Raw genomic sequence first — 27297 nt, 5'->3', positions numbered from 1 at the left:
TGCTGGAATTAATCGAATTTATTTGGCTAATTTTTTAATTGAGGAATATTCAAGTTCAACAAGAAATGGAGTCATCCTTTATTCATTGCATCTCATGATATACAAGAAAACGAGTCCCACATCATTTATTCGGAATATAGATATATGCAAATAAAATTAACTGAATTTTTATATGCTTAATTGATTGATCAAGTCTATTGGTGTTTCATGTAGTTCGCCCTTGTTGATCAGATGTGTAGCATCTTGATTTATAGTACTTGTTAATAAGATAATTAAGTAAATAAAGTACGATCGCTCTAACAGCTTAAGCAATTGATCGAACTTAAGAACACTGATTAAAAGTTTAGAAACTGGTCAGTTGCACCCCCTAGTGAAAATTTCATAGTATAATCTTGGTAATAAATATATAGTGATAGATTTACTGTTTACATTTTTATCTCATCTCCGGGCTTTGATCTAACTGAAATGCTAATACGTTTCATGAATATGCAGGTTACACATTTGAGTGAGAGATCATGAACTCCTTCTCACATGTTCCTCCAGGTTTCCGGTTTCACCCAACTGATGAAGAACTTGTCGATTATTACCTTAGGAAGAAAATCACCTCCAGAAGGATTGACCTTGATGTTATTAAAGACATCGATCTCTACAAAATTGAGCCATGGGATCTTCAAGGTACTTATTTACCCGTCAAGTAATGTCCCAGATGGACTTAACTCATAAATGCTGACAGTCTAAAAAATGTTTGCACTATCAATATATTTTAATCTCTTGTGGCAGGTCATTTGTCTTATTTCCATATTACTACTCTCTCCTTTCTAATTTGTGTCACATAGTTTGAATAGGCACGTAGTTTATCAAAGAAATAAAGATTTTTGAAACTTGTAATATTGAACATGCTATAACATTTGTATGACTATAAAAAATTCTTATTGACAGTAGAATAGGAAGTGAAAAAGTAGTTTGCAAATGAAGAAAGTGTCACATAAACAGAGGAACGGAGTAATAAGGAAATAATGTGACATAAATTGAAAAGAATGGAGTATATAATTTCATTTCTTATGAAATATCACCTGTCATTATCTTTTAGTAGACCTGATAGTGTTCTTCTTCATTAATTGTCTTGTATAGAAGTTATTAAGCGTATGCATGTTTGATAATCATAACCAAAATTCAATCTCATAAGGATGAAACTGTGAATAGAGTTATGCAGAATGGGGACAGAAGAACAGAGTGATTGGTACTTTTTCAGCCACAAAGACAAGAAATATCCAACAGGAACAAGAACAAATAGAGCAACAGCAGCAGGATTCTGGAAAGCAACAGGAAGGGACAAGGCTATATATTCTAAGCATGACTTGATTGGGATGAGGAAGACATTGGTGTATTATAAAGGGAGGGCTCCAAATGGACAAAAATCTGACTTTATTATGCATGAATATCGACTTGAGTCTGATCCAAATGGTGCTCCTCAGGCAAGTTATATTTTCTTGTTTCACTATGGTTGAGCACAAATTTTTTCCAATTAATGGAACCTAAGAATTGGAAATTACTTCATAAATGATGTAGGAGACTTCATCTTTTTTCCTGAGTAATATCTTAGTATATGCAAATACTTAAATCAATATTTGCAACCACGAATTTAGCCATCATTAATTATTTGCAAATACCGAACTTCATTTTGAAATATTGAAATACTGATTTGAGGAGAATTTCAAGTAAAATAATGATTTCTGCCTACAAATCTTCAGTTCTTTTTTTCCTAGGTGAAGCTCATGTGTAAACACAACTTTCATTTCAAATTGTACACTTCTTTTTCAACCTCAACCAAGTTTTGTCCAAATGCCTAGATTTTTGTGAAACAACTTCTTCATCAAATTAATGTTGTAGGGAACTAATTAATTTATGAATTTATTGCTTCTTCATTATATATAGGTGTTAATTAATTAATCGTCCTATCTTTTGTGTTATTAAAAGTATACAAAGATTCACTCATTAATATTATATCATACCAAGACAGGAAGAAGGATGGGTTATATGTAGAGTGTTCAAGAAGAAAATAGCAGCTGGCATGAGGATGGATACTAGTGAGCATGGTTCACCAATTTGGTATGATGATCAACTATCATTCATGCAAGACATGGACTCCCCCAAACCAAATTACATTAACCACTATCCTAATAATTACCCTAATTGCAAGAAGGAACTCGATAATTTGCACTACCAAATCCCACCTCATCATCAAAATCACCACCAATTTCTTCATCAACTTCCTCTTTTAGAAACTAATTCTAAACTTGTAGCAGCACCTCCTGGTACAATAAGTTGCAGCCCAATGCCAGTATTTGGCATTAATGTTAATCAATCATCAATGCTCACACAAGAACGTATCCCTCCTACGTTTGCAAATAATGAGCAAGTTGCAGATCAACTGACCGATTGGCGAGTACTCGATAAATTTGTAGCTTCTCAACTTAGCCAAGAAGATGAAAATAATAACTACTCATCAAATGCAACAACCACATTTCAGGCCACGGGCGATGATGGGAATATGAACAAGCAAGAAATGGCCCCGGAAAATACCTCTACAGCATCTTCAAGTTCTCAAATTGATCTGTGGAAGTGAAGTGAAATTAAATCCACCTAATAATAAGTTACTGCTCAACAATATCATAGGAGGAATTAAGTACAGTATCCTTATTGATTGAAAAATATCTGAAGATATATGTGTACATTATAAAATGTATAGAAATTGTACGACATTATTTCTAATTGTATTAACTTAAGATGATGATTAACTGATCATAGTGATGAAGCTATAGGTCTATTATATATGGTGCTGCATGGAGTTATAATTGGCAGCATGCATTGACATTGTGTAAAGCATATGGCTAAATATCTTTGTTATGGTCATAGCCATTGCTTTGTTTATGTAGTATAACCAGCCGACTATTTCCGGCTGTTTAAATTGCTATTAAATCATATTCAAGTAATAATAATATCTACTCTCCTTTTCAATTTATATACTAAGGTTGTAATATTTATTACATTGTCAGCATTATTTAACCAGTAATTATAGCAGGTTGCATGTCTTATTTTTTTTTAAGTTATCGATTTTATTTAGTGTGAGTTGTTACTGTAATTATCATTCAAGCTACGTGATAATGTAAAAAAATATCTCATATAATTTGTGTAAGTGTATAGCAGTGACGGAACCATGTATAAGAAAGCTTTTACTCTAATGGAAAAAGTGGTTCGAAAATGGTAGATGTGAAATCTTTTAAATTTGCCCCGGTGGATTTGGTTCAAAAATGGCATAAGAAAGCTTTTACTCTAATGGAAAAAGTGGTTCGAAAATGGTAGATGTGGAATCTTTTACATTTGCCCCGGTGGATTTGTTTTTCAGTTAATAAATGTCTCAAACCTTGGGTTATTAATTGATGGAATACTGAGCAATCCGATTTTTTTAGAATAATATTCAAGAATCTTCTAGAAAGTTTTATAGAATTAGAGGAACTCCTCTTCTTGGACGATTAATCCACTTGTATATTCTGGTATGTCACTAGTGTACAGGGGCATAGTTGTGTATGCCATTAGATCAGTTATATAGGCTAAATGTTACTCTCTTTCTCAATTTATATGGCATCGTTCGCATTTCGAGAATTAAATTTTTTAATTTTTGGATTTGAAATCTTTAAAGTTTTTTGAAATAAAATTTACATATTTGGAAACTACATTAAAAAAATACTATAAGTCTGATAGTATATTTAAAAGGCATATGAAAAGATCGCGGTCAAAGAAAAAATCCGTTTGACTCTCAAAATTCAAAAGAAGTCCCATGAATTGGGACGGAGCTAGGGAGTATTTCTTATACGTACATATATATTTAATAATCTTTAAACATCCTAACAAAATTCCTAACTTCGTGTGTATAGAAGTTAAATTCTTATTTAGACCGAGTATTCGTCCTGATAAAAGCTACTGCAAGAGGCCGCTGCTAAAATAAAGAAAGATCGTTATAAATCAGGGACGAAGAGCGAACACTTAAACTCTAGTCCAAAAATACTTGCATTATTGGAAAGGACTAATTAATTCTTTGGACAATTATGAGCATGAATTTAAGAATCATCGAGAGGTGTGGTAGGATGATCAAGGTCCTTTCACCTTTAAAGCTTTATCGAGAGGTTTCAAGTCCAATACTTGTAAATGAAAAACCTTTAGTGGGCCTACCTAATGCGAATTCAGATTAGTTGGTTTAGTAAAATCTTGATACAAATGCTTAAAGCAACAAAAAAAAAATGCATGAGTAGTCAAAATAAAGAAGAGTTATAATTAATTGTCCTTCAATGGTCTTATCTGAAGTGAATTCAAATTAATTGAGTCGATAAATTTTAGATACAGAGGCTTAAAGCAAAAAAAAAAAAGGCGAGGAATCAGATAAGAAAGAGTTTCTATTTGTTCTTGATTGGAAACTAAATATTACAAGTACACATAACTAATATTTATCATTACAAGAGAAAGTGCCCTTAGGAGTAACAAGGGAGGAACCCGTAGGCATGATGTTAAACTAAGTTAATACTACTATAGTACGCTAATAATAGCTAGTAATAAAATGACCAATGGATTTGTGACAACCCATTATGGACAAAACATTTCCTAAAGAAAATATAGATTTCTTATGTAACAAAATTGCTATTCCTGACAAAAGTATACTACTATTACGTTCCTTTGGAGTTAAGACTTGTCCCATTGCTGGTTGAAATAGCTTTGCGTAAAAACTTTTTCATTCTTCATAGAAAAGAAAAAAACCCTAAGAAGCAATCTAACCCTAGTCAGAGTACTTATATACCCCTAGACCACTTAGCGTGGGTGGGGTTCTGTCAATCAGAGGCGGATGTAGAGTACCGTTACTTATGGCCGTTCATCCAAACCCAATACTAGTTTTGACTCAAATCTTGTATAGGCGTTAAAGATTCACTAAACCAGTGTAATTGATTTTAAACTCAATAAATCAAATGGCTAGTGCGTGGTAAAATTTCAAACTCGAAATCATAAAGTTTAAATCTTGAATTTTCCTCTACTGGCAAGATAAGAACGTAAATGTCTGCAAAATGATACTAATACTAATTGCTGATTCTAAATCTATTGCATGTTAAATTCTATATACTTAAGCTTAAAGCTTGGGCTAAGTAAGCAATTTCAGTTGCATGCAAGTCTTTGGAACACGAGCAGATTAAGTGACAAAGATAAACACCGAATTCAAATTAATAGGAGTAGGTAGTTGATTAGATTTTGAGTTCTTTGAAACAAGTTCAAACGTAATAGTATCTATATACATTCAGGGTCTTAAAGAGTATCCATGGCACTCAAAGACGGAGCCAGGATTTGAAACTTGCCGATTCTAAAGTCTTTTTAAGTTATTGAGTTCTATATTAATTAATTTGTACATATTCAATGAATTTCTTAAGATAATTACAAAATTTGAACCAAATTAAGTGCTACTTGCTTACTTCTAATGCATGCAAAAACATGCTCTGAAGAATCCATGGAAGAAGATGAAAGAGATAAATAAGGGGAATAATACTTACAGAAACAATATCTAGCTTCTCATACAGTAATTCTGCAAAGTTGCTGAAGAACTTGAAAGTAACCATGAGAATAAATGAAATTAAGAGAGTCGATTGTCACAATATTTTCTTATAAATACAGTGAAAACATATGTAGTGTCCAAGTTATTTGGATATGGCATTAGTCTGCTAGAGATAATGGTCTTTTTCAAGAAAATGGAATTTCTTTTTTTCCAGAAACATACTCATTTACTATGTTTTCTTTACTCATTGACCACAATCTTTGGAACTTTAGAAAGCAAGGAGTACAGGAATAATTTTGTTAACAGAATGATATCCTATAGGACAAAAAATATATTTTCAAAGTCAATGAGTTTGAAAAGGGGTCACATAAATCAAAAACCAAAATAGGTATACGCATGGCATGAAGATGTGATGAGCACCTGGGAATTATGATTGAGGTTTCCAAGTAATGTTTTGGAGTGTGAATGAAGTTAACATCATAAAAGGAGGAACTCCCATGTGACTGCTATTATGCTCTTCTTTCCACTCACTAAATTAAAATACCAAAAAACTTTTCTTCCATTATATATTGCATTAATATTTATTCCCTGCGTGTCTATTTACGTGTCGTACATTTTTTTTTTTTCTAGTATGTTTCTTTAACACTGACATCCACATGTTATGTTTAAAACCACTTTTTTTTTTTAAATTACAGTTAAGACACACGTGTCTCTAACTTATGCTCTCTAGTTTCCCCATTTGATATACACTCGTCCCACCATAGAGACGATGGTCGGGCTTGTTTCGGTGTGTTTGGATCGGCCGCCTAATCAGTCAACTGGGGCGACTACTTCCCCCGAAGAAATTTTACAAAAAAACCACATACTTGTATGCCCTAGCTAAATCGAAAATTTCAAGCTCTAGACATTTGCTAGAATCAGCAAAAGCTCGGAAACGACACACAATAGAATTTCAACGATAATCTTTAAAGCCGGCATTGTAGTGGAATAATGCAAGTGATGGATTTCTAAAACTAGACCTGAAATCGAATACCGTAAAAAAACATTCCACTCAAAAGATCGACATGAATAAAAGACTTCATTTTTTGGTGTATTTTTTGTTCGAAATTAACCAACAGACTTTCGTCGTTTTCCTTTAAATATTTGAAAAAAAGTTCATAGTTTGATGCATTTTCACATGAGATTAACCGGTGGACATCCATCGATCTTCTTTAAAAAATATAAAGAATAATGATATTTATTTCCCAATAAGCTCTGTTGGTTATCTTAATGTAACGATCCACCGGTCGTTTTGAGTATTAGGACCCTTTTTTATCTCAAAAATTTGAAAAGAAGTTCATAGTTTTTGTGCATGTTTTTCGTAGCTTCAACATGTGATTTATGATTTGCGGGAACAGGCGGCATGGGTTTCGAGGAACCGGATGCACTACGGCAAAGAAAACCAAAACCTAGAGGTTTCGGAATCGGAAACACGGGCTGCTAGTGGGGGCCGCCTATTCTCCCTCTTCTTCTGCTTTACAACCGGAATACGGAACCTTAGAATTCACCCTACCTGTCAATGAAAAAATAGGATTTAAGAGGAGCTGAAAGCCACTTGATTCTAAGGAGAGGACCACTAGCTAGTGGATCAGAAAGATTTGTATGGAATGTCCTACTCTTGCTTGAACTTTCCGATCAACCAGTCCCCTATTCTAAGGACAACCGTGCTAGGTAGGCCCAGGGATCATTAATTAGTCAAATGAGCCCATCTATCTGGCCTATCATTTGTTGGTCGATCAATTTGGCTGTTCCTACATCTCCTGTCTCTCTATGGGCCCTTTTTATGCTAGTTTGCTGCTAGGAGTCCTTAGAGTTGAATTAATAATCAATAGAAGTCTAAATAGAAGTTGATTGACCTGGTTCTTCAATAAAATAAGAATTTACGACAGTCAACATTTGGAGTTAAGGGGCTCGGAATCGAGGTTTGTAAGTTCCTATAGGTTGGTTGTTTTGGGACTTAGTTGGATAGTTTGGACGGGTCCCGAAGGGCTCAAAAGTTATTCGGATGCGTAATTTGAAAACTGACTTTGAAAATAAGAGTTGACCGCGTTCAAATATTTGATTAAAGGAGTCTGGATTCATGATCTAAAAGTTCCAACAAGTTCATTTGATGATTTTGTACTTGTCTACAAGTTTTGGTTAGATTCCGATTGTTTTAGACGGATTTTGATCGCGTTGCGATTGTATTTGATGTTTGGACGTCATTTTAACCGTAAACGGTACCACACGAAGCAAATGAGTTACTAACTGTGGTTTGATTGAACCATTAAATCCGAATCATGATTTTAGAACTATAGCAACAAAAATCGTTGAATTCTAAGATAGCATGAGAGAGTTATGACCATTTTGGCACAAAATATTATTTCTGATTTTTCTGGTGCAGAGGTTGTTCTCCGTGATAGCGAAAAGGAAAAATATGTTGGGTATCAGTTACTCTTCACGATAGCGAAGAAGAAAATCTAGACATTATTTAAAAGACCGAATTACGGGAATTTCAATTATTTTTGGATTTGGGGAGTTTGAATTTAAGTTATTTTGATCAAGATTTTTACTACAAGCTCGAGTTAAGTGATTATATTTTGAATCTACGATTATTTCATGTATATAACCTTGAATTTAGCATTTGAATATGAAATCAAAGATGGAATTTAAAAAAAAAAATTGTCCTAAAATTAAGAGGATGATTTTGAGTAATTTGAAGGTTGATTCAAAGTCGTTTTGGGTTGAAATTTTAGATATGAATTCTGTAAGGAATGGGTAACCCAATTTTGAAATAAAATTTTTATTTTGACCCTGAGGATCGGATTTGACTCTTTTAATTGACTTTTTAGTCGGATTTTTATATTGTAATATGGGTATCACTGGACTTGTTTAACATCGTAAAATCTTTTTTTCATATATTGATCTCGTTTGGTGAATTTGAACGCGGTAGAGCTTCCGAATGACTTAAAAATTCACTTTGATTGAGGTAAGTTAAGAATTGACTTCTAATAGGAAAATGTTTTCCTAATTAAGTAACATGAAATAGATTGAGGGTAAGGGGGTACCGTGTACATATGGTAACGACCACTTATGCAGGCACCAGGTGACATATCGGGTTTATGTGACTTATGTGTCTTAATTGCTTGATTAATTGTTACATTATGAGAAATGACATGCTAAATGAGACGTGTATGAATATTGATGCTATGTTATGTCTGTTAGAGCTACAAGCATGCAGGTTAACATGTTTAGCTAAAAGTCATAGTTTAGCTAAAAATCATACTTTTGATATATCATGCTTGATTTGTCATTATAATTAAATATGAAAAATGATATGAGATAAGCACGCAGAGACCGTCTGTGCTAGATATGAGTGCACGTTGAGATTATTCGTGCTGAGTTGATATGCACGTTGAGACCGTCTGTAATGAGTGTTTGATATGTATGTTGATATAGTTCTTACGACACGTGGAGATTGTTCGTGCTGCTTATGGACAACACGGTTGTCCCCCATGGATCGTTAGGTCAAGCAAATCCCATCTGGTCCAGGCGTACGTAGAATGTCGAGGCACTGGTCTGAGATTGACTTGGTTGATTCTATGCATATCATCTATATATGTTGATTTCGTGCATTTTACATGCTGATGGATTGGATCTGTGCTTAGCATCTATATACGCTGATTATGTGTAATCTATATGTTGTTGGGTTAGATCTATACATACCTAGGGGCGGATCTAGGGCTCGGGGAGGCTGTTCAACCGAACATCCTCGGCAAAAAGTTACACTGTTATGTAAGGTATTTTTTTGTATATTTTATGTACATACATAGATTTTGAACAAAATGAACACAAGAAAAGATGTTGATTCAGTGGTTTAGGGGGTTCAAAATTCACCTAGAGGTTCCAAGTTCAAATCCCATGCATTGCATTTTTATTTTTAAATCCCCACAGTCAAAATCCTGAATCCGCCACTATGCATATCATCTATATATGTTGAATCTGTGAATTCTATGGAACTCGATTTTAAGTGTTGAGCTGAATTTGTGCATAACATCCCTACATGTTGATTCTCATATATTTCCTCTTGTTCGGATAACATTATTCTGTATTCTGTCTTGATCTTATCAGTTGTTGAGATCTGAGTAATACAGATCAACGTTAAGTTTTCTAAGGTCTATGATACTGGATACATGTTTTTTTTTTTTTTTTTGAAAAAAAAAACTCATGCTACGCTTGATACACTCTTATGTGTAGATTTTAACGTAAGAAATAGAAGACCATGGGGAGGATTCTAGGGAGTTGTACTTGGAGTTTCGGAGGGAATTGCTGACCAATCTGCAGCACCAAATTCTGATTCTGCTTCTTTTTTTTTTTTTTTTTTTTAAAAAAAAGGGTAAATGTCTTTCTATTCCTAGACGGTGGCTTGTTTACAAGTGTAGTATTAATTTCAGTTTTAGGTGCCCTTGATGTCTTTGGGACATCTTGTACTTTCGTGTATTGATAAATTCAGACTTAAGCCTTATTGTCACTATTCTTATATGTTTTCCATATATCTGTTAGTAAGGAACTAATTGCTAAAACTGAAATTGATTTATCTATTGAATTGGGTGTAAGTGCCATCACGACTTAAAATTTTTTGAATCGTGACAAATTAGTATCGTAGTCTTAGGTTCACCAATTTTATGAGCCTTGAGCAATATCTAACAGTCTTGTGAATCGGTGACATCTGTACTTTCCTAAGAAGCTATTGATATCTAGAAAAAAATTATCGTGTGCAATTAATTCAGCTTGAGCTCTAAATCTCATTGTTTCACTCTCTCACCAATGGTGAGGACACGTTCTCAGATTTGCATACCAGCGACTTTAGATGACGGTACGAGATGTTTTACCGTGATGAGGGAGCATGCCACCTAAAGGACATGTGGCCACATTTAGTAGTGTCGTCATATTCTAGAAATCTTGAATTCGCTAACATCAAGTAACGGGTAAGTACCTCATTATTTTTCAGAGAACTGTAGGCCCAAGGGAAAGCATTTAACTGCGTGGCTTCAAACAAACTGACGATTATATAAAGAAATCTCCATTAAACATCAGACTCTACTAGTCTAAACTTAGAGATATTGATAAGAAATAATGTTCACCAAAATCACTTCAAACAAGCATCCAAGTCGGTTTCCTTGGAAACCTTTTTCCCAACAAAATCCTCTAATAAAGAATTCGAATTTGGCATACCACAATCAACAGGCTTCACCAGATATTATTCAGTGCCGGTTATATGCTGGTAGAACTATCGAACAAAGTAAAATTGGCAATATCTACCATGTGTGCCAAATGAATATGCTCTTTTATTTTGCAAAAGAAAAAAGGAATTACTATAGAATTTGTATCTAACAGCAGGATGCCTAAGTTATTTATATGTACAAAAAAGTGAAACTTATATATATCAGATATAATAATGCAGTAACAGGCTTGGCATCGACATATTTGGAAACCTCACACATGTACACTACCAGAGCTTCAGTTTTGACCTGCCTCAGTGAAAGACATACCACAACGGTATCACAAAGAAAGGTATGTATAATCACATGTGCAGAAGATTATTCACAGTAACAGTTACCGAGTGTGTTCTCTGTAAATCCTGCAAATTCAGAGTTATCAACTTTTAATTGCATTTTGGAAAGAAGCACCAATACATGAATGTAAAATCAAAGACAGATAACGAATAGCTCATGGATGAAGCAAAGTTATAACTCATTAGTCCATAAAATTACTAGCTACAAGTGTATACTACTATGTTTGAAACAGCAGTACATTGCAGCAAGGCAAACTTAGGCCCCTTTCTATTTATAGCCATCAGGATGGACGAGTTAGAACATTAATATTACGAGATATTCTAGCTTCTTTTTCCTTTTAGGTTGGGGAGTGGAGGATGGGGGATGGGGAAGGGAAATAGCGCAAGGCATTCAAGGAATGTCAACCAAGATGGTCAGTTAACGTTCAGTAATATCTATCTGGGGTGTAAATTTGCCACCATCCGCACAACAGATAACAACAATTCTTGAAAAAATGGACTTGTTGCTACTTCGCACCAGAACATAACTTTGACCACCCTCTTTTACTTGGTATAAAGGGAAGAATATAAATGACTAGAACATATCACGGGGAATAATTAGGACGAAGATCAGAGAACAATGAATTTCCTCATTAACCCTGCCCTACCATTTATCTGAGAGAACACCGGCCATTCATTTTGCTTTTTCATCTCCCTCAGATTCCACAATTAATACTAACTCTACTTGTAGATGCACAACTACCCCTCCCCCCGCCCTCCTCCTTCCAGGTGCAAGTCCCTTTTACTGGTTTTTGGACTTCACAGCGAAAGTAAAATGGCTGTATAGAATTAATAAACAACATTCATATTTCATGGGAGAAAGCCTCTAAAAGTCAAAAGTAACCATACCTCAAAAATTATTTCATAAGGTATGTGCGGCAGCACTTCTCTAACAGTTTCAACCATTGTATGTATGTTCGGAATGTTGCTGTTTGCAGCACGTGAGGTTGTCCTCAAGTGTAACCCTCCAGCACCTGCGACGTGCCTCACAGAACCTGCAGGAGGGATTGTTGAACTGGAAGTACCAGCCTGGGAGGCACGCATAGACCAAATGTTCCAGGCTGCATCTTCCAGAGCAGTTTGTGCATATGTTTCTCCAACAGCTGCGAGATGCCTCATCACTGTCTGAACCCGACCCAATCCCGCTGACCTGATGCCTGTAGATGGACCAGCACCATCTAAACCCAACCAACCTGAATCAATTCCCGAACCCCTGTAGACAGGAAGAGCAAAATTAGTGACCTCTCTCTGTTTCAAGATGATCAGAAATTACTGCAACAGATGACAACTGATAAGCAACAGAGTATCAAGAGGATGAGAGAGAAAATGGCCCGTTGCAGTGTATATATTTTAGTTTATTTCTACTTATCCTTAAACACTTCCTGAGATTCTCCACAGCACAAGCTTCTCTTCAGCTTTACATCAATTAAGACAATATCATTTGCAAAATAGCTTTGTCCTATGGGACTTCATCTGGCATATTATTGGCTAGCTCATACATAACTAAGGTAAACAAGTAAAGGCTCAACGCAAATCCTTGAAGAAATCACATAGTTACGGAAAAATCCTTTATATCACCACCTCTTCTCACACTTGTGAAGGCTCCTTCATAAATATCCAAAATCACATTTATATATATATGAATTCATTTCTTCTCGAATGACTTTTCTTGACACTCTTATCAAATATTTTCTCTATATCAGTTATCCTTGTTACATTTCAAAACTTCTACATATATCAGATAGAGCAGCAAAAGGCACATTATGATATTCCACAGCAGATGCTGATTTTAGCTGAAACCAATAGTGGCACATGGGTGAGAAGCAATCAGCGACAATGTTATAAGAAAACAGACCTCCAATCACTACTTTCAAGAGGATTGTGCGTTTGATTGCGGGAAACTTCATTTGGAAGGGCATGACCAGGAAGATTCAACTGATCAAGTCCCATACTCATCTCGCGAGCAAGCAGCTCATCACCCCGAACATCAGCGGTTTGAGGATTTACCTCATTCTCGCTTCTTCCTATAAACAACGGCTTCCGGCAAGTGGGACATGAATAATTTTCAGTTAAACCTTGATCCAACCTGTAATTATTTCCCATGTTTGTCTATGAATTTGTCCTAAGATTGCAATTTGCACAACCCAGTAAATATTTCAAGCAATGAATAAGCCATACCAAGATCTCAAGCATGCAAGATGGAAAAGATGATTACAAGATAGTTTTTTCGCCTTTGCCATTGGTTCCTGTCATTTTCCAGCATATCAAAGGCTTATCTATTCAAAGCAAAAAGAATAAAACAAAAAAGAAAATGGAATAAGAACAAGGAAGCTATAAAAAGGGGGAGGGAGATACCCTGCAAATAGCGCATTCATCATCATAAGTTTGTAGCTCTTCCAAAGTTGCATCAGGAAGTGCACCATGAAGAGTTCCCAATGCTATTCTCAGTTTAATAAACCCTTTGACACGTTTTACTATAGCACTCAATAAAGCCTGTTCAAGATGAACTAATTTTAGTAACAGCGCATGGACATACTAAACATTAGACAGAAGAGAACAACAGAGATTTTTGAAAAATTATGAGATTACATTAATTCATACAGATAAATATTTACACGGATATTTAGGAAAAGAACTGCATCCACAAGGTGAAATGCCATGCCATGAAGCCACCAAATGTGCACATAATGCGCTAGGGCCATCAATAGAGTCATCATGTCCAGGAGAAAACCCATATTCCGGATAAGCATGCCTTTCCATTCTCCAAATGAGCCTGCATGAGGTTTTTAAGAGTAAGATAGAGGAACGGAGATGACTGAAGCAATAAAGAGAATCATTATATCTTATTTGAGTAAATATCCTATATAAATCAATCGTGCATGAACAAGGTAAGCGGAAGGCGATTAAGAAGTGTTTTCGACCAGAGACTTAGCATGAAACCACCCACAGAACAGAAGCAGAAAGGAAACATCTTACGCAACCTTTCAACTGAATATACATTCAGACAAGCTCAGGATTAGTAAAGGATGCACATATATATCCTTAACATATTTTAAATTGCCATATATCCAGTGGCGGATCCAGGATTTTCATTCAAGGTGTTCGTAAAAAAAAAAAAAAAAAAAAAAAAAAGCTAAATATACACTGTAATTTTTTACCGAGGGTGTTCAAAAGTTAATATATGCACATAAACACAGAAAATTTACCCTATATATACACTGTAATTTTTTGTCGAGGGTGTTCGGGTGAACACCCTCAACAACACGTAGATCCGCCCCTGCATATATCCTTCGTTAGCTATGAGTAAGGTGTGTTTGATTATAAAATCTCAAAGGCAGAACATTGAATCACAAAATCCAATTCAGTAAGGCACAGTGCAACAACAACAACATACCCAGTGTGGTCCCACAAGTGGGGTTTGAGGAGGGTAAGATGTACGCAGACCTTATCCCTACCTTTTGGGGTAGAGAGGCTGTTTCCAATATACCCTCGGCTCGAAAGAAAAGACAGTGATGTGACAACAAATATCAAGGTAAAAAGCATGGTATCAAGAGAAATATGGCAACAAAAATAGCACGATACAAAGCAAATGAGGTAACAGGTAAGCTCTCCAATAAATCAACATAAGCTCATTAATTAATCAACCAGAACACCTAAAGCAAAAGTTACCAGCATAAAACTTACCTGCAGCAGATATGTCAAAGAGCTTCGACATTCTGCTATTTGAAATATCATTTGCCGAGTCACTGATATATATGTCCAGCAACTGGAATCCATGAACAAGAATAGCCTGCAGAGAAGGATTGGCACACAAAATGCGATTGTCAACATGTTTTTTATTATGCATCACAAGGAAAAAAAAAAAAAAAAAGTATACCCTTCTTATGTACAGTACCTGAAGCGTCTCAAATGCTATGCTAAGAGGCTCAAAGAACAATAACAAAAACAGGGATGAACTTATTGTTGTATATACGACCAGGCACGCCCTCATCCTGGAAGGACACAAAGAAAAGCGTAGTTAGAAAAGTCTTAAAAAGACCAGCTAATGTGCTTAAAGCACTTTAGATGTCCCCCACCAAAAGAAGCTGAAAATCTGGTTCCAGTACACAGAATCAAACACTCAAACATCTACATTGTTTTAAGTAAAGACCTTTGATGCTTTCTACAAGGGACCCTTATGGACCATGTCCCAGGGCTTTGGTCCAGTGGTAAGAGTACAACGCATGATGCGTGGGTAGGCACACGTCATGGGTTTGAAACATAGCCGCAGATAAAAGCCTAGTATTTAAGAGAACAGTAGAGCCGCCCACTACCCACCGAGTTCCGAACTGTGTATCACTGGCTCTTGAGAATTTCTCGGTATCACTGGCTCTTGAGAATTTCTCGGTTATCAAAAGAAGGGACCTTATGGAACAAGGTCTCTTATTGTTCGATCATTCACTCAAACACACCTAAATTTTTAGAATATATACTCCAAACTTTAAAAGAACAGAAAGGGCTCCTAGGAAAGGAACAAGATGCAAGACACCACCAATTCCAGGCCTCCCAACAAGGATGAAGGTTTTGAAAGGGAAGCAGAGAGCTGAGGGCAATGGATTCTCTCAGGGCTAGGTGTAGAAAATCCATCTCTCATGATGGGCTTAGGGTGATAATAGGTACCCCACTAAGAGGCTTAACTCTCCATGCAGACAATAGGAACCCATTACCATACAAGCTGTCTGTAATTGCTGCTCTGATACCAATGATTTTTTTTGTGGACTTCTTCACGAGTTAAGCAATTGTTTTAGTTCTAATAGCCTTAATGATAACTATAGGAAGAATTCTAATTCTTTATTGTTGATAGTTCTTGATATAACCACTTCTCGACTAAGTTCGTCTAGTTTTTCATCACTCTTTTGTATATATTCAAATAATTTTTCTACATTATCTAGTTCTAAGCTCGTAATATATTTAATACATTTCGTATTTTCCTTCTAATTGGATCAATATTAATCATTTTTCAAGGTTATAGTTCCCTCAGAAGTATGAATTTAAGAAACAATTTCTATTTATCAAAATATTAGAGATCCTTGAGTTAACTTATTTAACCTTTTCTGCCACTTCGCTTCCTCTACTATCTAGGCAACTTTCTCGAATGCGCAACTTGTGCCCCGCAAATCCTCAACTTTCACTTATTGTTCTCACTCTTTTGGCTTTAAAGGATCAACGCATAATGGCTGGGTCTCTAGAAAATTTCAGATACTAGTAATTATCTGATAAAGATAGGTTCTACTAGTCAATTACGTGGAATCGTAGAAAAGGAAAAAGAAGATCAAGTTCCAAGATTTTCATAAGAATGGGTACTTCTCATAAGAGCGCTAGGCATCAAGTATTATATAAACCTCTAAAAGAAGAAGCCGATGCGAAAAAGTTTGGTTATACAACTTGACTGAGAAAATGGTGACAATAAGTTGTAAGGATAAGAATGAGCCTAGATAGCAAATGTACGATATCTAAGAAGCTTATCAGAAAAGATAAGGGGAAGCTTGAGAAGATATCTGGTCACTCTGAAAAAGCTATGTGAACTATTTGCTGACGAAGGAATATCACATCATTGTCAATATTGCCTTAAAAAGAAGGAAAATCATAAGACGACGATGATATGGAATTCGATATTATTTTGTAAAAGAAGACGCGCGTAAAAGAAGATTTCAAATCAAGAATTTTCCTCTTGCCAGAAAGAAGAACCGAAGAGACTCGCCATTAAAAGAAGAAACCTTGTCTCAGAATCAAGTCTTATAATGAAAGTTGAGAAGAGGGAATAAACATCAAATGAAGAAATGTCTTACAAGTGTAAAGCAGGAATCTTGTCAAAAGAAAAAGATTAATTATGGTAGAATTCTCCATTTGGAAAAGTGAGAGATCTAATTCCTATATAAGGATAGGAAATGAAGGAGAACACAACTCAAGCTACCTTGTCAGAGTACTGTGTGTATCCTTCCTCCAATATGTTCTAAATCTTTTGTATAGTTCCTAAGAATTGATGAAAAAAAAGAACTAGTCAAATCACTTATTCTTGATTCAGCCTCATCGCTCGTCGGTTCCAGTGTTATCAAAAGCGAAAAGCGCAAAAAAGCTCTAAGTTTAGCTGGGGCTGTAAGCGCAAAGCGCAAATAAAGCGTGGGCTTTAGTGAAAAAAAGCGCAATGGTGCAAAATTACAAATATATGTATGTTTAGTCAAAGACTAATAATAGTAAGCATGAATAACAAATATATGGACAAAGAAATTGTAAAAACATTACGATAAAGTGAAATATCAATCATCTAGTGTCACCTCTTCAAGAGAGGCTCAATGGCAAGGAAAAGTATGTCTTAGAGCCTTGATGACGACATTGAAGCGCACATAAAGCGAGGCAAAGCGCTCAACAAGTTTTGAGCCTCGCTTCAGGGCTTAAGCGCACCTTTGACAACACTGGTCGGTTCTCCTTTTCATTCTCATTCTCGGCTTTGTGGCAGATCTTTGTGCCATCTTTTGGGCTGCTTCTCCCTTTCATTCTCCAGTTTGCAGCAGTCTCTCTGATGACAGAATATATGGTATCAACCAACTCAAGAATGATTTGGTCACCTTCGCAAAAGATTCTTTCAATCTCGAAATGACTCTATTGAAGGTCAGACCTTGACCCGATAAAGGCAATACTTGTGATTGAGGTTGTAGAAGGAGCTGCGCGACTGAATCTGGTAAAGAATATTCTTCCGTATTCTCGAGTCAAAGAACCATGTTTTGTTTGATTAGTCCGGATGGATACTACAGCTACACCAAATTTGTAACATGCTGACACCAGTCGTCAGCAGTAAGCAGATAAACCCTATAATCCAACTCGCACCATTCGGAGAATATTATTTTTGACCCCCTCAATGGCCATTAATATCACAAAGGCTGTAATAGAACACCCAAGGACATCTTCACCATTATCCCAACCAGGTAGGTTTAAGTTAAAACACTCATGAAAGGGAAGACCTCATGCCATGAAATTTGCCCAAAGCAACAACAACAACAACATACCCAGTTGGATCCCACAATGTGGGGTCTGGGGAGGGTAAAGTGTACGCAGACAGATTAAAGCTGTCAGACTTATATCTGTGGAGACATAATTGCTGCCAACACAGCAATAGTTCAAAGATGAAGAAAGACAACACACGTACAATACCTTCAACATCCATAAAACTAAATATGGTCTTCAAATAAAAATGACTGCTATTATGTAATGCACAACAAACAGATTTAGGTCTAGGAAGTACCAGAGTAAGTTGGCTGAGAAAACCAGCAATAAGGCAGAATACACACGGAAGTATGTCCAGGGAGTAGCTGAAGGAGAGGCATTCAATCGTTCAAGTCGATCCCTAGCTAAAGCTTGAAACATCTGTATATATGTAGATCTTGTCCAAGGTTAGACAACTCAAAAGCCCAATATCCATAGCTTAGAATACACAACAGTAGATACCTTTAAAAAGCAAAGAACAGCTAGCCACGTTGACCACAGGCCTGCTTGATATAGCGTCGGTGGAACTACCAATGGAAGAAAAGTTCCCTGGAAGTAGTTATCAGTTGACAGAAATACTAAAACACTTCTAATATCACTATCAGAGGAAAGCATAATGCGTTAATGACTTCATTGACCACATCAGTGTAAGGTTTACACACGTAGATGACAACATGAATGTAGACTGTAAAACTAGCAAATGATAAACATGGAGCTATAAGTCTCAAACAGAGTTTGAAATGTTCTAGATCATTGCAGAAAAGTGATTCAGAAATCAGAACTACTGCAGTTGCTCCTCAGTGAAAGAACACGGCAACAAGACATATCCAATCTGATCAAGCCAACAGTTTGAAACAATTCAAAGCCTAAATGTTGTATTAAAAGAGCTTATAAAAGCTTAAACTTCATATATCGAAAAAAAATCCTCAAACTTAAGCTTTCTTAATAAGAAAGATTGTGTATCATCGGATTCCTAAAAAAAAAAAAAAAAAATGTTATCATACGGACACCTTGTCAAGCATCTGCCAGAGCTCGCTTATTCCAAAATTTGCTAAATTGGGTTCACATATATTATTATACTAATAAAAAGTGGAAAAAATTTAAAAGGTGAAGTAAAAGAAATATAAATCATAATCAGTAGCAAATTTCTAAGGAGGAGTAATTAATTATTCAAAGGCAACCCCAAGCAGGTGGGGCAAAGTTTGTCAATCAAACAACTAAACCAGAATTTGATAACAGGACTTTTGTTTTTGCACACACCAACCCAACAGATCAACTATGAACATTGCAATTGCAAGCCTTAGGGACTTCCATCTGACCCAGTAGCTAAAATTTCTTTTTTCATATAACACATGGAAGTCGCTGGAAACGATCGCTTCCATTAGGTCAAAGGATAGTTTATCCTCTACCGTTACCAAATAAACTATGTGAACACATAAGTCAGCAAATTTTGCATTCACGAAGATTAACTAACAAAAGCCATCATGAGTAGATAAAGAGTCAAGACCAAACAACTTGACATCTCTGATACTGCAGTATACCTGCTCTAAAGAGGTGCATATTCACACAACAACCAATAGACCAGATACCTTGAGGAATATAACACTTTAAAAAGTTCTTAACAAGTAAAATCAAATTGAAACAATGCCAACACCATATGTTGCATAATTTTCGTCAACATCGGTCACAGAGTTAAAGAGTTTGAGTCAAAACAATAGTCCTCAATAGGGAAAAGAAAAGAAAAAAAAGTCATCAAGGTTCTATATACCACCTACTATTCATGTATGATGTAAATAAGATATTTACCTTGGAAATAACATAATTGATAAGGCGCTCAGCCAGCTTCCGGATTTCTGACGAGTGCAAATCTCCAAAGAATATTGTCTGCAGAAAGTTGTGAAAAGAATTTGTGTTGTAAAAGGTACTCCATACTATTTGAAAATGATTGAGGTACACAAAGAGATACCTAATTTTCCCATGAACTTTCACTAGAAGCACTAAGAAGTCCTATTTTTAATGTTCACGCCAATAATCAGAGACATTCAAGCCATTGCATGCACGAATATCCAAGAAACCGAAAGAAGAAATTAAAGATTTGTTAGACATTCAATAAGGCTGAAAGAGTGTCCATTTGGAAGTAATCAAGCAAATATTCCACCTCCCCATATTTTTATCTAATTTCTAATCCGTCCCTGAAAATGTTTTTTCTTCAATGACAAGGTCAACATTTTCTTAATATATGAAAACATTATACTGTTTTCAACTTGATGTGATATCTTTACACCTTTTTCACATCTTGAAACCAGTATTTTAATATATTTTGACCACCACAACAACATACCCAGTGTAATCCCACAAGTGGGCTCTGGGGAGGTAGGATGTGCGCAGACCTTACCTCAGTGTTGTGAAAGGCGAGCGCCTTCTCGCCAAAGGCAAGAGGTGTGGCGAGGCGTGGCTCTGTCGCCTTTTAGGGCTGTGGCAAGGTCACCTTCAAAAGGCGCGCCTTTGCGCCGAGGCGAGGCGCTAGTGAAGGCGAGGCGACAGTGGGTTTTAAAAAAAAAAAAAAAAAAAAAAAAAAAAAAAAGCAATTAAAAGAAGTTGAACACTTAAATGAAACTTATTATCAAAAGCAAAACAGCGGCTAGGGTTTTTTTTTTCCCCTCCTCCTCTCTTCTCCTTCAAGCTTTTCAGGTACGCTCTCTCTTTCTCCTTCTTCTTTCTTCCTCCTCTGTTTTCGACTTCCGCTTTTCTTCAGTTCTTCTTCTTTCTTCTTCTTTTTTTTCCGGCGACGAATCCTCTGTTTCCGGCAACTTCTGCATTTTTTTTTCCTCCTTCTATTCTCTTCTTCTTTTTCTGTACGTGTCCCTGTTTTTTCTCCTCTGTTTTTTTCTTTTTCTATTTTCTCCTCTTTTTTCTATTGAAGATCTTGAATTTGAATAGACTTTTAGTATTGCAATATTGCTTGAATTTTAGTATTGCTTGTCTTGTCACTTATGAATTATTGAGTCATTCAAGTTCTAGACTTTTAGTATCTACTATCTACTTTTAATTTTTGAATTGAAATATTTGCCAATATGTTATTTGCTAGTCAGATTTTGATTATTTATATATGCAATTAAATATTTTAATTTTTTGGCATTTATTGGCGCCGCACTTCAAAAAGCTTGTCGCCTTTTGTCACCGCGCGCCGTCCAAAACACTGCCTTACCTCTACCTTTGTGGGGATATTTTGACCACATTCAAATATATTGTACATAATCATTCAAACATTTTCTCCTAATCTCTGTAAAAAATCAACCAGATCAATTTAAGATCAGACTAAGGGGTACTTGTATTCTTTCCCAAAACTAATAACCACATACTTCCTATCTGGATTATACTATAACGAGTCCAAAACACATCCCAAAGAAAAAATACTAAAATCCTAGAACAATAGCTTATCCAACCAATATTGAAAATAAATACAGAGAGAACAATTAATGTTTTGGTGCAAGCCTAAATGAATTATCATCTATTCTTACATATACTGTGACGCAGTATGTGGATCCTGATTTTTCAAAGAGTTGTACTAATGTTATTTGTGGAGATATCTCTATTGATGTCCCAATGCTAATGCCTAAAAGTTTCAACATATGCATGAGTTGCAAACATTCTAACATGGAGATAAAGCCTTTGTATTACAAAAGGAACAAGGGCCGTTGGGCTCATGAAGCAAGAGAGGAGCCTCGTGACAATAGAGCCCGATGGTTTAGGCATTCTTAGCAGGAACATCGAGAGGTTCTCAAGGAGTGTTGGTTTTAGTCCGCTATAGATGGGTGAATCATAAACGGCACAGGCCCTCAGGGGAGGGTAGAGAAGCTAGAAGGGGGTTACTGTTAATCAAATTGCCATCAAAGGACAAAGCGAATAGAGCAAGGGTAGATAGTAGAATGACAGAGCAGACTTACAGTAAACTGGTAAGGAAAGTAATGGCCTACGGGGTGCAGTACGAAATGTTTGAAGAAAAGAAGACATGGGCAAGACTAGTAGGTTCACTTCATGTCTATGGTATCCCACACAATGTGGAGATGTTAGCAATCCGCTGGGGGTATGGTCAAGATTAATGAGGCAACAATTACCGGATCTAAGAAGATATCAGCAAGATTTTTTGTTTGTGGTGGATGAAAGAATCATCCTTCCATTCATAGTCGACTCACTTCTCTATGATATTCTATCAAACTTAAAAAGATAACGGAAGGAGGAAGATGAGGAGAACAAGCTGGGAGGAGCAATGGTTGAAAAAGTCAGTATGAGGCATGTGAAGACGAGAATTGCCAACTTTAGTTTCAAATTGAGGGGCAGGGAATTCTACTCAAACTCGAGAACTGAAATTTGGAGTAAAATGGCCAAAAGAAAACAGAGAGAAAAGCCGGAGCCAAGACTTGTGGGTTTTTGCATGAATAACCCAAAAATTCTATAGTGGGCCCAAGAAGAGAATATAACCTAGTCTGAAGAGGAGAGAAGAATAAACAAAAGCAAACAATAGAAACTCAACTAGATTTTATCCCCTGGAGCCCAATAGCACTATGACATAAGCTTGGCCCTCACAAAGGAGCTAGGACAGCACAGGAGCTCAAACATAAAGTCTCATCAAGGGCAGAAGAAAACCAGCGCAGAGCAAAAAAGAAAATAGAAGTTCCCATTATCGAGTCAAACTGCGCACGCTGTTGCCCTAGCAACTGGTAACACAACAAATAAGTCTCACAGACCAGTAGATCGCAAGTTTTTCTAAGAGCCCGTTTGGATTGCTTATAAGTTGCTGAAAACAGCTTATAAGCTGTTTTCAGCTTTTTTGAGTGTTTGGCTGGCCAGCTTAAAGCCATTTTGTGCTTAAAATAAGCCCAAAAAAATAATTGGGCCCGTTTGGCTTAGCTTATCTAAAGCAGCTTATAAGTTGAAAACAGCTTATAAGCCAAAAAAGGTAAGTTGGGTAACTTATTTCTATGGAGTGTACCAAGGTTTCTCCACATATGTATGAAAAAATCAGAAAATTTATCGTCGTGATTTTTGTTGAGAAATTGATCAAAGTAGGATTCTCATTTTTGTTTGATCGCACTATCTCCTCTCAAATTTAGTTAGAAATCATCTTTACCACAGTTATCTCTAGCCCTCTTTATCAAAAAAATAAATAACCTCTACCCCTCTTCTCTCTCCATCGTGCTAGCTGATATATTTCTTTCTTTCCTTCCCACATCCCTTACTTCCGGGTAGAAGTCATCTATCTAAGGCTTTACCTCAAGATTCATTAATATCCTACTTAGGTTCTCAGTTCTCTCCTTGTTCTCTTATACCTTTCAAAAGCTTCTCCATCTTCTGCTGTTGGTAACTTCTTCCACTACTCTCTTTTTTTTTAAGTAATTCTTCGCATCTCCTACTCCAACGCCATGATTGTTGTCGTTGAGGTCTTTAGAATTTTAGACACACCTAGAACTTCATTTGCTACTTTCTCAATGCAACTTATCATTTCCTTCCACGGAATATTTGTGAAACATCTAGGTCCCATTCTCCCTCCATCAAAAGCTTGTCCTTCGATATTACTTGGTTTGAGCCTTTTAGTATCAACTACCATGCTCCACTTTTCCGCTTCATGTCCAGGGCTGCCAGTTTGTATAATCTGTTAGGGTTTATTCTGGCATAACCTTGCAGTCCTTACATGTTACCTTATCACTTTTCCTATTTTGATTAAAGGGCAGCCCAGTGCACTGAGCTCCCGCTATGCGTGGATCCGGGATGGGCCGGACCACAAGGGTCTATTGTACGCAGCCTTACCCTCCATTTCTATAAGGGGCTGTTGCCACGGCTCAAACCCGTGACCTCCTGGTCACATGGCAGCAACTTTTCCTATTTTGATTAGATGAAAAAAAAAATTAAAAAAAAAAAAAGGAGAAGTGACAGGGTCACATGTAACTGTACGCAGTAAGGACTGCAACGTTATGCCAGGGTGAACGTAATCTATTTGGCTAGGATTACTTTTACATTATAATAGAACAAGTAATATTTCCTGATTTACCCATAGCTTTAAAAGAAGAACTTAATGATGTGTACGTAATATCCCAGCCCATGATAACAATATCAGCTATCACCATTCAACTCAATGTGCAAAGAATAAGTACCTTAAGAAACAAAACCAGCAGGATAAATACGTTAACTGCAAAATTGGCTCCCAGAGCAATTGTTGTCTGCGAACCTAAAAGGTTCTCAAATACACGTCTTTCATTCCCAAAGTTGATAATACTCTCCCCAATCAGTCCATCTGATTTTAGTTTCTCGACTGAAATTCCCATCCAACACTGAAGTCCAACATAGCTCAGAACAGTGCAGACCGCTGAAACTGACAAGTAGCTTACGCCCATGGCAAATATATTTATTTCTTTCAGAGCAAACGGAATCCAAGATTTTCATTAGAACGAGTAAGCATGATCATTCGCCCTCAAAATTGCTTGCTGCAACTTAGTATACCGCAAGCAGTCCCTCTAATTCTGATAGGTAGTGGAACTTAAAGCAGAAATCTACATCAAAAGCAAAGAAATCCAAGATTATTTCCTCAATAAAACAACAGAAAGGGGAAGAAACATCGTCATGTATCAACAAATAGAGTGACAGGCTGACAGCACGCTCAGTATCGGAGTTGTTAAAGCCTATAGTTCACCCTCACAAGTATCTTGCCTACTCTCTCCTATTCATGTTTCCTTTGGGGATAGTATTGAAAAAGCTGATTGGTACTCCCCACCTTATGTTATCCAAAAGAGTACTTATTAAGCATCTGAATGAAACAAGTTTATCAGGAGCAGAACGGATATTGAGGATTCATATGCCTTCCGAACTATTATGAGACTAATAGCCTGTTTGGCCAAGCTTTGGGGAGGCCAAAAGTGCTTATTTTTTCCAAAAAATACTTTTTTTTTTAAAAGTGAGGTGTTTGGTCAAACTTTGGGGAGAAAATAAATGTTTCTGGGGAGTAGCAGAAGTTGTTTTTCAGAAGCTAAAAAAGTCGCTTTTCCCCACAAGCACTTGTAAAAACTTGGTCAAACACTAATTGCTGCTCAACAGTGCTTTTTAAATTAGTTGGCCAAACACAAACTGTTTCTCACCAAAAGTACTTTTTTGAAAAGCACTTTCCAAAATAAGTTGATTTAGAAGCTTGGTCAAACAGGCTATAAAGCTTAGTTTTTTTCCTGGGAGCTATTTAAAATATTTTGACTGTTGAATCCACTTAATCGATCTAACAATTCATGGATTCCACTGAGAATATACCAAACTTCACCCATCTGATGGAATGCCCAGCTAAAAAAGTGATCCTCATTTAACAACAGCTACTAAGCATATACATATGATTCTTCACACGCCAAACAAAGTACTCCCTCCGTTTCAATTCGTTTGTCTAGTTTTGACTTGGCACAGAGTTTAAGATAGTAAAGAAAGACTTTTGAATCTTGTGATCTTGAACTAAAGTTATGTCGAATGTACCAAAATTCCAGCCATATGTAAAGTTGGAACTAAAGAGTTGCCAAAAAAGGAAAGGGACATTCTTTTTAAAACAAACTAAAAGGGAAAGTAAGATAAACAAATTGAAACAGGCAGGCCAACAAACTCCAATTGAGGAAACAATTCTTGTATTTAGAAGAAAAGTCAACAATTCAATTAGCAAAACCCTAGAACTAGCAAAGACATAAAAAGAGGCTAAATCTTTTGTGCATCAAAATAAGAATTTGAAAGAGAAAAAACCAAACAATTAAATTCAGCACACAAAGATCTAACTAAAGGATTGAGTGATGAACAACTGAATTAGTATATATCTTATCTATGTAAAATAAATGTAAAAAAGGCATAGACATTGACACGAAAATCGAGAGAATAGCGAACCTGTAAAAAAAATCTCAGACAAATATGAAAGCAGAAACAGTTTAGTCTGAGATCTTCAGCTTCATGTCAATCGATCAGTCTTTTGCAAGAAATTGAAGTCTCACAGAATAGAAACACTATAACTTTAGGTAATTTAGAATTGCCTTTGGAGATTATATTATATTCTTACTATATGGTTTTTTTGTTACATTTTACTTTATCGAGAGTCGTTTAAATATACGACTCCTTGTCCTAGTAGGCGTTTGGACATAATCCCTCCCGTTGATAATAAATGGTGTTTTTAACTTATACATACAGTTTAAGAAATTAATTTTCTAGAAAATTATAAGTATTTTTATTAACTTACCCTTAATTAAATTTTACCTTTGTCTAAGTTGACATTTGAATTAATTGCTTAAAAAAAAAACTACTTAATGATTATTGATTATATAAATAAGAATAAAACCAATTTTTTCTTGAAATGCTAAAGCACCATATATTTTGAAATAAATGAAAAGTCTAAAAAAATCATTTATTTTGAAACGGAGGAAATAAAAATCAAATATTTTTCACTTTATTTGAAATTTTTGAAGTTAGAGTGAGTTGTCGTTAGTTATATTTTTTGAAAAAAATAATATTTTGTTGTTTGAATGTACTGAAAATGAAAACAGAATTTTAGGTATTTTTGTATTTGAAGTTTTTATGGCCAAACATTGATTTTCAAATAAATTGAAAAAATATTTCAAAAAAATAAATATTTCTCATGGCCAAATATGCGACTTTCTTGGAGATATATTATCCTGTTTATTTTATTGTGTACATTATATACTATTACTTTATAGAGAGTCGTTTAAATATACGTACTCCTTGTCCCAGTATTTCTCTAATTATTATTCCATTATTTTGTCCTTTTCTTGATTATTTTTTCCTCTGTCCTTTTCTTAATAGGCTGTTCAGAATCGGGTGCTCAAGTGTTTTCACCTTTCTTTTTTTTTTTTTTTTTTAGTGCAGTGAAAAAAAAAAAGTAAATACTTCCTCCATTTCAAAATAAGTATCGATTTAGCTCATTTCATGCTCATTAAGAAAAATAATAAACATAAGGTATAACTTGCTATGCTAGCTCTATTTATTAGATGTATTTTGAGAATTGAGTACAGTTAAGAAAAAGTAGCTC

General features: G+C 35.7%; 2 protein-coding genes across 3 annotated transcripts; one reads left to right on the top strand and one right to left on the bottom strand.

Annotated features, from left to right (window-relative positions):
* The first annotated feature begins 462 nt into the window (after window positions 1-462).
* On the top strand, window positions 463-2832 carry LOC132051652 (NAC domain-containing protein 7-like). Of its 2 annotated transcripts, none has more exons than XM_059442813.1 (3): window positions 463-675; window positions 1204-1479; window positions 2025-2832. In XM_059442813.1, exons 1-3 carry the CDS (start codon window positions 516-518, stop codon window positions 2624-2626), a joined length of 1038 nt encoding a protein of 345 aa, XP_059298796.1. In that variant the 5' UTR covers window positions 463-515; the 3' UTR covers window positions 2627-2832. The 2 variants fall into 2 exon arrangements, with proteins under 2 accessions (XP_059298796.1, XP_059298795.1); XM_059442812.1 differs by having other exon boundaries at window positions 464-675; window positions 1204-1475; window positions 2021-2832.
* A 7985-nt stretch (window positions 2833-10817) lies between these two features.
* LOC132051651 (E3 ubiquitin protein ligase RIN2-like) lies at window positions 10818-26305 on the bottom strand. Its single transcript, XM_059442810.1, has 13 exons — window positions 26145-26305; window positions 24395-24790; window positions 20049-20126; window positions 18705-18791; window positions 18502-18623; window positions 15118-15214; window positions 14907-15012; window positions 13838-13995; window positions 13578-13715; window positions 13401-13468; window positions 13078-13308; window positions 12072-12435; window positions 10818-11249 (listed from the first exon to the last, which is right to left on the bottom strand). Exons 2-13 carry the CDS (start codon window positions 24632-24634, stop codon window positions 11193-11195), a joined length of 1746 nt encoding a protein of 581 aa, XP_059298793.1. The 5' UTR covers window positions 24635-24790; window positions 26145-26305; the 3' UTR covers window positions 10818-11192.
* Between the last annotated feature and the right edge of the window lie 992 nt (window positions 26306-27297).

Source organism: Lycium ferocissimum, chromosome 4 (genome assembly GCF_029784015.1).
Source record: "Lycium ferocissimum isolate CSIRO_LF1 chromosome 4, AGI_CSIRO_Lferr_CH_V1, whole genome shotgun sequence".
Classification (NCBI taxonomy): Eukaryota; Viridiplantae; Streptophyta; class Magnoliopsida; order Solanales; family Solanaceae; genus Lycium; species Lycium ferocissimum.
Note: the sequence above shows the minus strand (reverse complement) of the source record. Positions and strands in the feature narration are given on the sequence as shown.

Excerpts from the sequence above, each read along its gene's own strand:
- LOC132051652 (XM_059442813.1), top strand. The coding sequence starts at position 516 with ATGAACTCCTTCTCACATGTTCCTCCAGGTTTCCGGTTTCACCCAACT. Across the intron at positions 676-1,203 it reads TGAGCCATGGGATCTTCAAG|AGTTATGCAGAATGGGGACA; the intron begins GTACTTATTTAC and ends AACTGTGAATAG. Across the intron at positions 1,480-2,024 it reads AAATGGTGCTCCTCAGGCAA|AAGGATGGGTTATATGTAGA; the intron begins GTTATATTTTCT and ends CAAGACAGGAAG.
- LOC132051651 (XM_059442810.1), bottom strand. The coding sequence starts at position 24,634 with ATGGGCGTAAGCTACTTGTCAGTTTCAGCGGTCTGCACTGTTCTGAGC. Across the intron at positions 13,996-14,906 it reads CTTTGACATATCTGCTGCAG|GCTCATTTGGAGAATGGAAA; the intron begins GTAAGTTTTATG and ends AACCTCATGCAG. Across the intron at positions 13,309-13,400 it reads CTTGCATGCTTGAGATCTTG|GTTGGATCAAGGTTTAACTG; the intron begins GTATGGCTTATT and ends AAATAATTACAG.